Consider the following 15,523-nt stretch of genomic DNA (forward strand, 5'->3'; position numbering starts at 1 on the left):
CTTCAGGTGTGTTTACTATAAACAAAGCACCTACTTTATCATTTTCTAGAATGGGCAGCTCCAGTGCCATTAACAGTTTAAGTTGTGTCTTTTCATAATTCTCTGAAAGTGTTAAGATGGTAAATAAACACAAAACCAGCTCTGAACTGAGAGTGAACATGAAGCGGGTGGGCGAAGCTCCTGAGCTTTTTCCTGTTCCCAAACAGACAGCACTTAGGTGGAACCAGTTTTCTGGCTGAGCAGTGTACTTTGGTCTTGAGGACTCATGGCTTGATAGGAAGACAATTCTAAAGCAAAAGTTGCTGAGCCTGATGTTAGTGTGCGAAGCACAGTTGAATAACCCTAAAACAAGATAATTTCAGTTATTGCATCAACTTTAAGCCTTAAGTTTCTCATGCTAGTGATTATTTTTGGAGAGGTAGTGGCAGTAGTGAGGTTGAGGCTTACTTCAGGCAGATGGCTTCACTACCTTTTCAGGAGAAAGTGGCTATAAAAATGTTGTGGACACTACAGTGAAATGCAGGAATGCTGCAGACATGTTCTGAGGCCCTGTCACTTGTAAGATGACTCCTCTACCCCCACTTTTCTGCCGATGCTTCTGTGCCTGTCCACGAGCAGAGACAGGTGTGAGGGAATTCTGCCTCAAGTTTTGTGACCATTGGCCTGGAAAAAACTCTCAAGTGCTGAAAGGCCTGCATTCCCGAGTTTCAATGTGAAATCTTCTCCATTCCCGGTGGTTGGAACTTAGCATGCATTCTCTAAATCAAAGCGCTGTGGCCTTCAGGTAGGTGTTAGTGCCCACTTACTTTTACTTGGTATGCTTACTTCCTTATGTTCAAAAGAATGTAGTATGCTCAGGTGTAACTCCTCAAACAACCAATGAACTATTTATCAAAATGAGTATCAGAAGTAGAAACACGTGTTGCTGGGAGGGAGGTAAAAGGGACTACACAGGAAGAAGGGTGAAGAAATGAAGTCACTGTCTTCATCATTATGAAAAAAACTGAGCTACCTAACTGAAGAGTAAGGATGGGAGGAGGAAATGGAGAATGAAAGGAGTGACGATGGTCAGGAAGAAGGATATGCATAACCCCACCGATGGGACTGGACAGCTACTATTGACTTATGGAATTGCACTACTACTATTATTACTATGTAGTTGTACAAAGTACAATAATTTTAAACAGAGAGTGTCCTCTTTAAATTAACAACAGAAGTTCATTACAAAAAAAAAAAAAAAACAACAACATACTTCAACTGCAAAGTACCTACCATAATTTCTGCTAAGGGAACAAATCCAATAACAACTCTGTTGTCCTGGCGAGACTGGATTTCCCGGATGTTGCCTCTTCGTTGTGCCAGGTCTGCCAGGACGGGGCTCAGGTGATCTCTAGTCACTGTAACCTCCAGATTCATCAGAGGTTCTAATACTTGCTTGTCAGCTTTCTTTAGAGCCTAAGCAGATTAAGAAATACTGTTAGCCTCTCTTTCACTAACTGGAAACAAATTCCAATTAAATAAAATATTAGATTATTTGATTCCAGTTAAAATAAGATTTAGAAAAAGTGAAGTACTACACATACTCCAGCTCTGCCTTTACTATCTCTTTGAGATCATACCTTGTTAGAAGAATCTTAATATTTACTTACACTTACTAGCCATATACCCAAGAGGGTGACCAAGGAGGAAAATGAAGGAGAGCCTTAAAAAACAATGAAAATATTCAACACAATAGAGTAGAAGCATGTTTTCTTTCGTTTTTTTTTTTTTTCTTTTCTTTTTTGGCCAGTCCTGGCTTGAACTCAGGGCCTGAGCACTGTGCTTGGGGATTTCTTAAAGCTAGAGCTTTACCACTTGAGCCACATCACCACTTCTGCCCTTTTTTAAAAAAAAATATATGCGTGGTACCGAGAATTAAACCAGGGTCTTCGTGAATGCTAGGCAAGCACTCTACCACTAGGCCAAACTCCTGGGCCTAGAAGCATATTTCCTATTTGAAATAACCTTTCCTTGCATAACATTTGACTTCAAAGCCTAAGAAAACATGCATGTAAAGGAACAGCTGGATGCCAGTCCTATCCACCTATAATCCTAGCTACTCAGGAGGCTAAGATCTGAGGATCATGGTTCAAAGTCAGCTGGGGCATGAAAGTCCAAGGGACTCTATCTCCAATTAAGCACCAAAAAAGCTGGAAGTAGAGTTGTGGTTCAATTGGTAAAGTACTAGCTCTGAGCGCAAAAGCTTAGAGACAGCACTCAGGCCCTGAGTTTAAGCCCTGGGACTGGCAGGAAAAAAAAAGTACAGGGAAGAGATGGGAGTGGTAATACATGCCTATAATCGCAGTTTCTTGAGAACTGAGGTAGAGGACTGTGAGAACCAAATAGGTTCTTTTCTCTTCATCTTTTCCTTAAAAATACTGCCTGACTTCAGAGCTTCTGAGGCACCTTCCTTATGGCTTCCCCAACAATACTCCCCAACCACAGTCTCTGAGGGTCCAGTCTTATTCTCCATGGGTTTGCTACACAGTAGTGTCTGAACACCCCATATCTCCCAACACACCCTACACTAAGCTCACTATTTTTTTGTCCAAACATTTCCTTGCTTTTTTATTTCTGCTAATGGTTTCGGCAGTCTTTGGCTCCCTTGCTGGAGTAAAGATTCCCATCTCTATTGCTGCCCTCCTAAGTTAGACACCTGCTTCTTGTCCTACACTATATGTTCCTTACTCTCAGCACCCCTAAACTCTGTATTTCAATTTTTAAAACTTATTCTCTTGCACTGGTGGCTCACCCCTGTAATCCCTGCTACTCAGGAGGCTGAGATCTGAGGATCAAGGTTCAAAGCCAGCTCAGTAACTAAAGTCTGAGAGACTATTATCTCCAATTAACCACTAGAAAACCAGAAGTGGTGCTGTGGCTCCAGGGGTAGGGTGGTGGCCTTGAACAGAAGAGCTCAGAGACAGCACCCAGGCCCAGAGTTCAAGCCCCAAGACTGACAAAAGACAAAACAAAACAAAATCTATGAGATTCTTATCTCTGATTAATTACTAGAAAAGGGAAATGGGGCTGTGGTTCAAGTGGTAAAGCAAGTAGCCTTGAGCTGAAGAGCTAAGGACAGTGTCCAAACCCAGAGTTCAAGCCCTGCAACAAAAACATCAACAATGACAAAAACTTTATTCTCTTGCCCTCTTACCAGAGACTGGTGGCTCATGCCTATAATCCTAGCTACTTAGGAGGCTGAGATCTGAGGATCATGGTTCAAAGCCAGTCTGGCATGAAAAGTCCAGGTATGAAAGTCTATGAGAAAGTCCAAGGACAGTGCCCAAGCCCAGAGTTCAAGCCCTAGGGCTGATGTAACAAACAAACAAACAAAGACTTTATATTCTCTACTGTTTTCAGAACAAATTCAAACTCCTTTTTTCCCTGCCAGTCCTGGGCTTGAGCTCAGGACCTGAGCACTGTCCTTGGGTTTTCTCAAGGATAGAGCGCTACCACTTGAGCCACAGCACAACTCTGGCTTTTTCTATGTATGTGGTACCAAGGAATCAAACCTAGATCTTCATGCATGCTAGGCAAACACTCTACCATTAGGTCAAACTCCCAGCCCTCAAACTCCTTAAGTTTTTCTACAGAGACCCCACTTTTTTTTTTACCCAATTTCTTAATGAAAGCAATCTTATTTGAATAAAAATGAACTCTAAAACTGGAACCAACATTATATCTTTAATATCCCTTAGATTACAGCTGAGGGCCAAGCTAACGTCACATCTTTTTTAAATTTTTTTTTTTTTAATCGGGGCTTGAATTCTGGGCTTGGGCACTGTCCCTGAGCTCTTCAGCTCAAGGCTACTACCCTACCTCTGGTCCTGGGTGTTGCCTCTGAGTTCTTCAGCTCAAGGCTACCACCTTATACCTGGAGCCACAGTACCATTTCCGGTTTTCTAGTGGTTAATTGGAGATAAGAGTCCCAGACCTTAGGCTGGCTTTGAACTCAGCCTTCTGAGTAGCTAGGATTACAGGTGTGAGCCACTGTGCCTGGCTCTAACTTCAGATCATTTACTCAAATCTATCAGGCTCTCCTTTAATGACTCCATCTGGGATGAGAACATGGATGCCACTAAGGAAATCTGCCTTTAATAGTAATGGGTGTGACCAGTATTTTTTAAAATCCTCTTTCAGACAGAAACCTTCTGGTTAAGAAGGTAAAGCTCCTATGTGATAAGAACTTTAGCTGGTTATAAGACTGAGGAAGCAGGGACATAAGGCTCCATGAGTATAGCTGCCTGGGCGCTCAGTGGTGCTATGTACAGCACAGTTGCCTAAAAGCAGAAGATTGGGTTCTATACCTTTTGTACACATCGTGAGACACAGGCAGAAACCATAGTTGTGGAGGTTCCAGGATGCACTGTCAGTGAATGTAAAGTAATTGCCAGATCTTGAACTGGGGATCCAAGCAATGGTCCTGTGCAAGGCGGGGGAAACAACTCTATTGGGATTCAACATGTAGTGAACAGTAAAGAGAAGTACAAGATAATAAGGAGAAAACATTAGAAGATTGAGGTAATCTACAACACATGGAATGACTAGTTGGTTGAGGGTATAGCTGAGTAGCAGAGTAAATGCTTAGCAGGCAGGAGGTCCTGGGTTCAAATTCCCAGCACACACACAGAGCAGAAGAGAATGAGCAAATACTCATGTGGGAAACTATGCTTGCTCTTAATTGAGGACCTTACCTTGAAGGCATGCACTGTGGATTCCACTTTCAATAGCCTCCTGGGAGGCCTTCAGAAGGTCTTTGCTGATGCTCTCAGCATACTCAATTACTGGCACCACAGATGGTGCTTCCGTTGGCCTTGTCTCCAGCTCTACAGTAACAAGATGCCGCTTGTCTCCTAATGTTCTATCTAAAGTATCTGAAAACATATTGATTATGGTAGCTCAGAGCATTGTTTTGGAAAGGGGTTGAAGCATGGCAATAAACAAAACTGAAATAGACTCAATGTCTTATAGAGGATAAAGTGGAATACTAATATTGATGCTAAGTACAATGTGTCTCATGTTTATTAGTGTTAAAAGCCTGCTCTGAGCCTCACATTGTTTCTGTTATAAAGTGGAAGGCAAGCAACATGAAGATTATACTTTTTTTTTTTTTTTTTTGCCAGTCCTGGGCTTGAGCTCAGGGCCTGAGCACTGTCCTTGGACTTTCTCAAGGCTAGAGCTCTACCACTTGAGCCGCAGCACCACTTCCAGCTTTTTTCTATATGTGTGGTACTAAGGAATTGAACCCAGGTCTTTGTGCATGCTAGGCAAGCACTCTACCACTAGAATATACTTTTAAACTTGGCAAAATGTCTTTTGTGATCAAAAATTCTTCTAATTATAAACATTTTTTAAAAAGTAACAATAAAAAGATGAAACAGGTAACAATGAAAAAATGCAAAAGGCTAGCTAATGAAAACTGAGGTATTTAAAAAACCTTGCCAGTTCACAAAGTATTAAATTGTATATGTTCTTTTAGCATTCATTATGTATAGTTTGTGATTTATCTCCTTTTTAAAAACTAGTAAAATGTGTAAGACTAAAAGCCTAGTAAAAATTGTAAGGCTAAAAACAGTAGTTCCTATTGTTAATAACCAGTGGCTGTTATAAATCTCATATATATACATATATATATATATGTATATATATGAGATTTTTTTTTGCAAGTCCTGGGTCTTTTTTTTTTTTTTGCCAGTCCTGGGCTTGAGCTCAGGGCCTGAGCACTGTCCTTGGGCTTTCTCAAGGCTAGAGCTCCACCACTTGAGCCATAGTACCACTTCCAGCTTTTTTCTATGTATGTGGTACCAAGGAATCGAACATGGGTCTTAGTGCATACTAAGCAAGCACTCCACCACTAAGCCAACCTCCTGGCCCCAATCTCCAATGTTTTACTAAAACAAAATTATGCTATATTTATGTATGTGACCATAGAACACAGTCATTCATGGTTAGATTCAAAGCTATTAATGCAGCCAGATGCTGGCGGCTCACACCTGTAATCCTAGCTACCCAGGAGGCTGAGATCTGAGGATTGCAATTTGAAGCCAGCCAGTGCACGAAAGTCCCCATGAGACTCTTATCTCAAACTACTTAAAAAAAAAAAAAAAAAGCTATTAATAGATTATAGTCTACTTTTCTTCAAAATTCGTTTTGAGCTCACTTTTATATCACGAAATTCTTTAGGGAATGTGTGCAAAAACTAAAATTAAGGGCTGGGAGTTTTGCCTGGTGGTAGAGTGCTTGCCTAGTATGCATAGAGACCCGGGTTTGATTCCTTATTACCACATACATAGAAAAATCCGGAAATGTGCTATGGCTCAAGTAGTAGGCTCCAGCCTTGAGAATGCCCAAGGACAATGCTCAGGTCCTGAGCTCAAGCCCCAGGACTGCAAAAAAAAGAAAAAAAGAAAAAGCCCACTAAAATTAAATTAATATTCCTAGAGTCTAAAACTTCTAAAGAGATTGTTAATACTATTTAGCCTTCTGAAACAGCTATAGTTTTATCTATCCCATAATTTTTCTTAGTTACATCCTATCTGCATGTATCCTTAAGTAATAGATTACATCTGCTTTGTTTTAAATGTGTCATTCTATGTGTTCTGGAGCTTGCTTTGCTGCTCAACATGCCTAAGGCCCCCTACTGTACTCCCCAAAGTTCTCAAATTATTATACTTCATTGTCCTGGTAGTTAATGCACCAGATCTGGCAGATGGGCCTCTTATGTTATTGAGTACTTATGATATGCCTCTAGTATCTTTATTTCTTTTCTTTTTAAGTATAGACTTTTTCATATGGCATAACATTCCATAGACTCCTTGTTTATGATTTTAAATTCTATGAGCATCACTGCAGCACTATTTACCATAGCGAAGATATGGAACCAACCCAGATGCCCCTCAGTAGATGCTGGGATCAACAAGACGTGGTATTTATACACAATGGAATTCTATGCTGCCATCAGAAAGAATGACATCACCCTAACTGTAAGGAAATGGAAAGACTTAGAAAAAATCATATTAAGTGAAGTAAGCCAGACTCAAAGGAACATAGGCTCAATGGCTTCCCTCATTTGTCATAATCAGTAGAAACCCTGGGCTCTCCTAGCAGAGATTTACAATAGAACAAAACCTAGACACATAAGGCCATATAGGATGAGGCTAAATGAAAGGATCTCTAGGATATGGAAACAAGAGCTTTATCTTGTGTGACTGTTGTTCTTAATGTACTATGTTATTTCTCTTCTCTTTTGTTGCCCTTAGGTTAATCTCATATTGTTATAGTATCTGACTTTGTTACCTGCTATATTGTATATATGTTTATTTGTTTATTTGAAATGGGAAAGAGAAGGGGAGAAAATAAGATGATTGGGAGGGTGTGGGGGGAGAGAAATGGGAACAAAAACACGAGAAGGGGTATCAATGTGTAAGAAGTAATGCACCTACTATCTGGTGAATATAACTGTAACCCCTCTATACATTATAATAAAAAAAAATCTATGAACATGTAACTAAGTTCTTCAAGTCTTTCAGGTCATATGGGTTCTATATTACCTGTGGCATGAACTGAGTTTAGGATGGTCTCTCGGTATGCCACCTGGAGAGGCCCCAGATAGGTTTCCAGGCCATATTCCCTCTTAATCCGGTCATGAATTATCTCAATGTGTAACTCCCCCATGCCACACAAGATGGTCTGGTTGTAAAGGAAGCAAATAAATATTGAAGAAAAAAGACATTTATTACATAAACAAATGATATTAATATATATTTAAGTAGTTTTTTTTTATCAGTACTGGTGTTTGAAATTAAGATCTTGTACTTTTTAGGCAGGCATTCTACCACTTAAACCACACTCTCAGCCCTTTTTGTTTGTTTGTTTGTATTAAAGATTAGGACTCAAAGAATTTATTTTTGCAAATCTACTTTGCATTCCTACAGAGATGCAGGATGTATTTAATGTCTTTTGTTTTGAAGATTTATTAACATTACTGCATTATATGATTATATCTACTTTAGAACACGTTTTCTTTCCACATTGTTAGACTGAAATCCATCCTTACTCCATCTTAGTTAGCTATGCTTTTGTCATAAATGCACCTTTCCAGATCTCTCTCTGAAATGATGCCTTTATTAGCCTTAGTGTATAGAATTCAAGGCTTAAGAGTTGAAGGTCATTTCAAAATTTCATAAAAGGCTGTTTTACAGAAAATAAAAAAAAAACATCACGGAGGGCCAGGAGTCTGGCTTACGGTGGAGTGCTTGCCTAGCATGGACAATGTCCAGTACCACATACATAGTTAAAAGCAGAAGTGGTGCTGTGGCTCAAGTGGTAGAGCTCTAGCCTTGAGAAAGCCCAAGGACAGCACTCAGGCCCTGAGGTCAAGCCCTGGGATTGGTGGAAAGAAAAAAAGCAAAAGTTGGGGAGCTGGGAGCTGGTGGCTTACACCTATAATCCTAGCTACTCAGGAGACTGAAATCTAAGAATTGCTGCTCAAAGCCAGCCCAGGCAGGAAAGTCTGTGAAATTCTTATCTCCAATTAACCAGCAGAAAACCAGAAATAGAACCTCAAAGTAGCAGAGTGTTAGCCCTGAGCAAAAATTCTCAGGAATGGTGTAAAGGCCTTGTGTTTAAACCCCATAACCAAAAAAAAAAAAAAAAGTTCAGGAGTAGTCTACATAAATTTAGTTATAATTGGAATTAAGGAAAATTTGATTATCTATCATTACAATTAGTCAGAAATTTATATTATGGGAGCATAGTCTAGTGGTAGAGTGTTCTCGTAGCTCTAGGTTGACTCCTTGCCACACCACATACATAGAAAAAGCAGGAAGTGGTGCTGTGGCTGACGTGTTAGAGCACCAGACTTGAGCAGAAAGTGTTCTAGGAGAGTACCCAGGCCCTGAGTTCAAGCCCCAGGAATGGCAAAAAAAGAAATGTATTTTATCAATCAAAATTAAATTACTTTTTCTTTCAGGAGCATGGAACAACCCAAGTTTTAGATACATACACATAGATACCATCATAGAAAGAAGTAAGGTGCACAAGATGAGGGGAGGGGAGGGGACAGGGGGTGAGGGAAATGGAGACAAAAACATGAGAAAGGGTATCAACGTTGGTGAAGTAATGCACCTTCTATCTGGCAAATATAATGTGACCCTTCTATTAATTACAATAAAAAAGATTAAAAAAAAAAAAAAGAAGTTCATGGTATGAGAAAAAGGAATCTTTTCTATGGAAAAAAAAAGAAGTAAGGTGCATACTTGTCCTGAGTCAGGATCTAGCTTCACTTTTAAACTGGGATCTTCACGCTGAAGACATTTCAATGCATGATCCAACTCTAAGGGACAAACAACAACTGTTATCTTTATATTCTATTTTCTACACCACTATGCGGTAATGGTGAAAAAGATGAATATATAGACACATTTTGAAAAAGAAAATTCGAGACATAAATGCTTTGTAGCCTTTAAAACAAAGTAATGTGATAGTGATGGAAGACTACTATAGACGGAGTGAGTGACCTGGAAGGCACCTCGGAATGACTTAGGAAAAGACACAAATAATAAAAAAGCCAATAAGCAAAATCCCCAGAAAATTTTCAGATAGAGGGAATACAGGGTAAGACATTATCTACTCTTTGAAAAACAGCAAGAAGTCCAATAGCCAGTTAGAATGAGGAGTAGCATCAAATAAGGAGACATGGGATGAGGATTGCATGGAAAGTCTTAAAGGCCATGGAAAGAAGTCTGAGTTGGTATTAGGAAGCCATTGAAGGGCCTTCAAAAGGGACAATAACATCACGTGACTGTATTCTGCAAAGAACAATCTTTGGAATCCCACAGATAACACCATAAGAATAAGAGTAAGGAAAATGCCGGGCACAGTGGGTCATGCCTATAATCCTAGCTACTCAGGAGGCTGAGATCTAAGGTTCAAAGCCAGCCTGGGCATAAAAGGGCCTGAGACTCTTATCTCCAATTAACCTCTAGAGAAGAGAAGTGGGGTTTGGCTCCAGGGGTAGGGCAGTAGCCTTGAGCTGAAGAGCTCAGGGACAGCACCCGGCCAAATTCAAGGCCCATGATCCCCCCCTCAGCAAAAAAAAAAAGAGTGAGAAAGAAAAAGAATATGACATGAGAAAAAAGGGTCAAGATATAAGAAAAATAAAAGAATTTATAAAATCAAAAGAATATAAGTAAAATACTAGACTTCCATAGAAATGCTTACCAGTAAATTCAATTAAAATGTAATTCAATCACATAAAGATATTTTTGAAGATATATGGTAACTATTTTGTATAAATTTTCAGAGCAGAATGATTATTTATACCTGGCTGCTTAGCCATTGATGGGGGCTCGATGGTACAGAAGAAAACAGGTTCTGGAATCTCTACTCCGGCCAATAAAAGCCTCTCAGCATCACTGTTTTGTCTGTGCTTCTTTACTCCCGCCTTTTCAGCTCGACGAGCTGCAGCTAAGGCGCTGGATTTGGATGCAACAATAGTGTCTCCAGTAGCAGTCTGCAAGCAAACAAGACAACTTAAACCTCTGACCTTCCTTTCCCCAAGAACCTCAAGGCCAAAAACGCTTTTCTGGACTTAAAAAATTTAACATACTAAAATGATACTTAAATCATTTAAATATGGCATTTAAAATATGACAAAATATCCTTCATATATGAAAAACTCTATTAAATCAAGATCAAGATAATTCTTAGTTGTGACACTTTCTTCTCCTTAGAAGAAAGCTTGTTTTAGCTTTGCACATTTGCTCATCTGACCAGAATAAGAACTCTATCCAAAATACTGCTATAAATATTCTAACAATGAAGCATACATACATTCAAAATTCATTTGGCAAAACTAACGCATCTACCTAACTTTTCGAACATAACAGACAGATTAAATAAAAAATCTATTTAAGGTGTTCTAACACCTTAAAGTTTTATAATTTGACAGAAAATAATCCAGTAACTAAATTACCTAATCAGAATACCCCTGACTGTACAGAAATTGAAAGCATGGATGCAGAATTTGGCTCTTCTTTTAAACTATAAATTCCCTTTAATTTCTTAATAGCACAAAGTTCTGTGCTAGTTCCCATTTCTGTAAAGAAAGTCCTGCCTTATAATGAGTGATTGTTGTCCTTAATGTACTATGTTATCTCTCATCTCTTTTGCTGTCCATTGGTTATCTCATATTGTATTTCACCTTGTTATCTGATATATTGTATATATGCATATTTGGTTATTTGAAATAGGATAGGAAGGGGAGAAAACAAGAGGGGCGGGGTGTGGGAGGGAAATGGGGACCAAGACATGAGAAAGACATGAAAAACTTTTGTGAAGTAATGCACCTTCTATCTGGTGAATATAATATAACCCTTCTATTAGTTACAATAAAAATGTATGAAAAAAAAGGAAAGTCCTGCCTAAGCCGTAATTCACACAAACTTGTAGATCTTTCCAGTACCTTCAAGCAACAGGCACTTCAGTACTAAAAGGCCAATATTCAAGTTTCCAATACGGAAATTTCTTGTTAAAAAATCTTGAAACTTGGAGGGGTGGGGGTGGGGGGAGGGAAATGTGGACCAAGACATGAGAAAGGGTATCAATGTATGTGAATTAATGTACCTTCTATCTGGTGAATATAATGTAACTCTTCTATTAATTACAATAAAAAATATATGAAAAAAATCTTGAAACTTGTATGTAGCCACAGAGAGTTTAAAATGTTCAAAGTAAGTGTTTACTCAAATATGAAATTAAAAAAATAAAAGAACTACACTTCATTTAATCCATAAAAAAGAAATGTCCTTTTTAACCCATCAAAAACAGGTACAGCATCAAGTATTTTCATCTACTCATCCCATGAGAATCTATGCAATCCTTACTATATGCAAGCCTGAACAAAAGAAACAAAAACTTTTCCCCTGAAGGAGCCATTAGCCAAATACTGTCTGTTACTACCTGACCCATTATAAGGTAAAATTTTCTATAAAGAGCAAATGGGGGGGTAGGGAGAGACAATGAGAATGAAACAATATTTCAGTAAACTTACCCATTAAAAAAAATACTTTAAGTCAGATGCCAGTGACTCCCAGCCTGCAATCCTAGCTACACAGGTGGCTGAGATATGAGGCTAACAGTTCAAGGACAGCCCAGGTAAGAAAGATAAGACTCTCATATCCAATTAACCACAGGTTAATCAAAGGTAGAATGCTACCTTTAAGCACAAAGGCTCAGGCTAGAGCCCAGGCCTTGAGTTCAAGCCCCAGGACTAGCACATACACAAAACAACCATCAACACTCCTCCCACACAAACACACACACACACACAAACCCAAAAATAATGAAAGACCAGACTTTACTTGGATTTGAACTATATGTGAATATAATCCCTCTTAGCTGTGGTCAGGTGTAATTTATTTTTCTATGAATGAATGACATTCAACCATGTTGATGGATATAATAACATTATTTTCTATTCTTCTAATGATGGCTACTTACACTGTTTGTGGACTTTTGCTATTATAAAGTACCTACAAAAGAGTAATATTTAAATTATTATCTTTTATTACAGAGATCATTTAGTTACTTACATGTTTGAGCCCAACAGTCAAAGCAATGTTGCCAGCGGTGAGTGAAGGGATTTCTACATGTTGGTCAGCAAATGGCAAGAGCAGACGACTCATTCTCTCCCTACAAAACCATGATAAACATAGCTTTTCTTTTTCAATAAAGGACTTTGGAAGAAATAAGTGCAAGGGGGGAGGGAAATGGGGACCATGACATGAGAAAGGGTATCAATATTTGTGAAGTAATGTACCTTCTATCTGGTGAATATAATGTAACCCTTCTATTAATTACAATAAAAATATATTAAAAAAAGAAATAAGTGCAGTTTTAGAAAATAACCTAAGCTTCTACTTACGTGCAGTTTCCATTAACATTATGGATGGCCAGCTGAGGCTTCAATGTGCCTGAGTAAATGCGCATAAAAACCAGTGGTCCTCGCTGCTTGTCATGGAGAACTTTAAATGCCAGCGCGCATAAGTCACCTTTATACCATGGACTGTAAAATGAATGACATTACAGAAAGGCCTAGGAAATACATTTCCTATATATCTATAAAGATAACAGAATCACTGTGGAAATGCAACTTTCATATCATCCAAAGATCCATCATACCTTTAATAAAGCTAACCAGGTATTTTAATTTATATCACTAAATATCTCCTCCCCACTGGCCAAATTGCTAAATAGAGATATTACTCCCAAGTCTTCAAAACTGAAAATAATGAACTACCTTCAAATTATTACCTCTATTTGCAAGTAATTTAGTTGCAAAGAGCTCTCCTCAAAAAGTCTATCTGGGAATGCCACACCACTTCTCAAAACAACTGCACAGGATAAACAAATGGTTCCTTTCCAGCCAATCCCTACATTCCTTCCTTTCATCTTTCTCCAAATGCATAACCATAAAAATCTATAGTAAGAACATGAGGTTGTTTACACAGATCACATTCTTATAGAATGGTGTTTTTTAATTGGTATTCACTAACAGGTTTTAGAAAGTGTCAATTTTCTTGAAATTGTCAAATTTTGTGTATAGGTACATCTTTCTGAAGAAATACCATGTGTTCATTAATCTCAAAGCAATCAATGACTACAAGTAGGTCTTCTCTATTCCTTCCAATATTTAACTTCAATAAACACTAAAAAGCTTCTTAGATACTAATATTAGTCTTGACATGTAATTCATTAACTGATTTTTTTTTTTGCCAGTCTTGGGGCTTAAATTCAGGGCCTGAGCACTGTCCTTGGGCTTTCTCAAGACCTAGTGCTCTGCCACTTGAGCCACAGCACTACTTTGGAGGCTTTTCTATGAATGCGGTACTGAGGAATCGAACCTGGGTCTTCGTGCATAGTAGGCAAGCACTCTACCACTAGGCCAAACTCCGACCCCTGAATTTTTATACTACCCCAAGAAGCCAGGTCTTCTTCTCTGCATTTTATAAATGGAAGCATTAAGTAACTTGCAATTTAAATCACATAATGAAGCCTGCCTAATAACTTCTGCCTTAGAGATGTGGAAAGTTATTAATGCCCTGGTTAACACAATTAAAATCCACTTCTCAATTTTGCACAATGATCATACATTAGACAATTATTACTTAAGTACAAAGCTGTTAGTAACAACAGAAATAAGACCTTTCCTATGATTGCAAGGTAAATTGAAATGATTTTACTTTCTCTATAATTGGATCCGTCTTTTATCTCCTTTATTCCTGCATCTCCATTACCTTTTCTTTTTTTTGAGATGTGGAGGTGATACTGGGGTTTGAACTCAGGGCTTTGTGTTTGTTAGGTAGCATTCTACCAACCTGAGTCATAGCTCCATCCCAAAGAATAAACTTTGTAAACAATAACTTTAAGTTTATGGAATGTTCTAAAATGTAGGTGAATGTTTAATAAATTAAACTAAGATGACAGATTGAACACACTCAGACAAAAGCTGTTTCTTAGTTCCATCTGTAGACTTGATAAGCTATACAAGATGGCAAAATGTTCTTTTCAAGTAAAATTACCACAGTCCATAATATATCATTTTCAAAGACCTTCTTTATCACTGTTATTCCAAATGGGTAGTGTAACTACTTTTCATGAAGCAAAGTCCACTCAGGAATCTTACTTATGTGATGATATACTTACAGAAATTCATACTCGCGCTCTTCAGGTGAAGGCAAGTACATGGTGATGGCATCTAACAAGGGCTGAACACCTTTGTTTCTCAGGGCACTCCCACAAAGCACAGGCACTGCTATCTGAGCCACAGTTACCCTGCGTATTGCAGCCTGCAACTAAAGTAAGAAAGCAGGGGCCGCAAGTAAACGTTTTGTGTTGAGTATACTGTTCTCTGTCAAAATATCCCAAGTAGAGACTTTTTCCAGCCACACTTATAAAGCAGTACTCCTCACAGCCATAATTCCCTTCCTCCTTCCCTCCCTCGCTCCCTCTCTCCCTCCCTACCCCTCCTCTCTCTCTCTGTCTATGTCTCTCTGTCTCTGCCTCTCTCTCTCTCTCTCTCGTTTTTTCTTTGTGGGTCATGGGACTTGAATTCTTGGCCTTGGTACTACATACATAGAAAAAAGCCAGAAGTGGTGCTGCAGCTCAAGTGATAGAGCTCTAGCCTTGAGAAAACCCAAAGACAGTGTTCAGGCCCTGAGTTCGAGGGCCAGGACTGGCAAGAAAAAAAAAACCCGAAGGGAAAAACTTTTTTTTTTTTTGCCAGTCCTGGCGCTTGAGCTCAGGGCTTGAGCACAGTTGGGTCTTGGGCCTTTTCAAGGCTGGAGCTCTGACACTTGAACTGCAGCATCACTTCCAGCTTTTTGTATGTATGTGGTACTGAGGAATCGGACCCAAGTCTTTGTGCATGCTAAGTAAGCAATCTACTACTAGGCCAAACTCCCGGCACAAAAGTAGAAAACAT

At 38.9% G+C, this 15,523-nt stretch overlaps 1 protein-coding gene across 2 annotated transcripts in view; it reads right to left on the minus strand.

Moving 5' to 3' along the window:
• Positions 1 to 121: 121 nt before the first annotated feature.
• Gfm2 (GTP dependent ribosome recycling factor mitochondrial GFM2) overlaps positions 122 to 15,523 on the minus strand; it is a 39,079-nt gene continuing 23,677 nt past the window's right edge. For both annotated transcript variants that reach the window (XM_090331827.1, XM_090331828.1), the window contains 10 exons: positions 14,746 to 14,894; positions 12,965 to 13,105; positions 12,633 to 12,732; positions 10,363 to 10,552; positions 9,297 to 9,373; positions 7,590 to 7,728; positions 4,734 to 4,913; positions 4,347 to 4,462; positions 1,273 to 1,455; positions 122 to 342 (listed from right to left, as the gene is read on the minus strand). In XM_090331827.1, coding sequence (XP_090187953.1) covers positions 214 to 342; positions 1,273 to 1,455; positions 4,347 to 4,462; positions 4,734 to 4,913; positions 7,590 to 7,728; positions 9,297 to 9,373; positions 10,363 to 10,552; positions 12,633 to 12,732; positions 12,965 to 13,105; positions 14,746 to 14,894 — 1,404 coding nt within the window. In that variant the 3' untranslated portion in view covers positions 122 to 213. The remainder of the gene's footprint in view (positions 343 to 1,272; positions 1,456 to 4,346; positions 4,463 to 4,733; positions 4,914 to 7,589; positions 7,729 to 9,296; positions 9,374 to 10,362; positions 10,553 to 12,632; positions 12,733 to 12,964; positions 13,106 to 14,745; positions 14,895 to 15,523) is intronic.

The sequence above is a fragment of the Megascapheus bottae genome, chromosome 4 (assembly GCF_031878675.1).
Source record: "Megascapheus bottae isolate mThoBot1 chromosome 4, mThoBot2.hap1, whole genome shotgun sequence".
Classification (NCBI taxonomy): domain Eukaryota; kingdom Metazoa; phylum Chordata; class Mammalia; order Rodentia; family Geomyidae; genus Megascapheus; species Megascapheus bottae.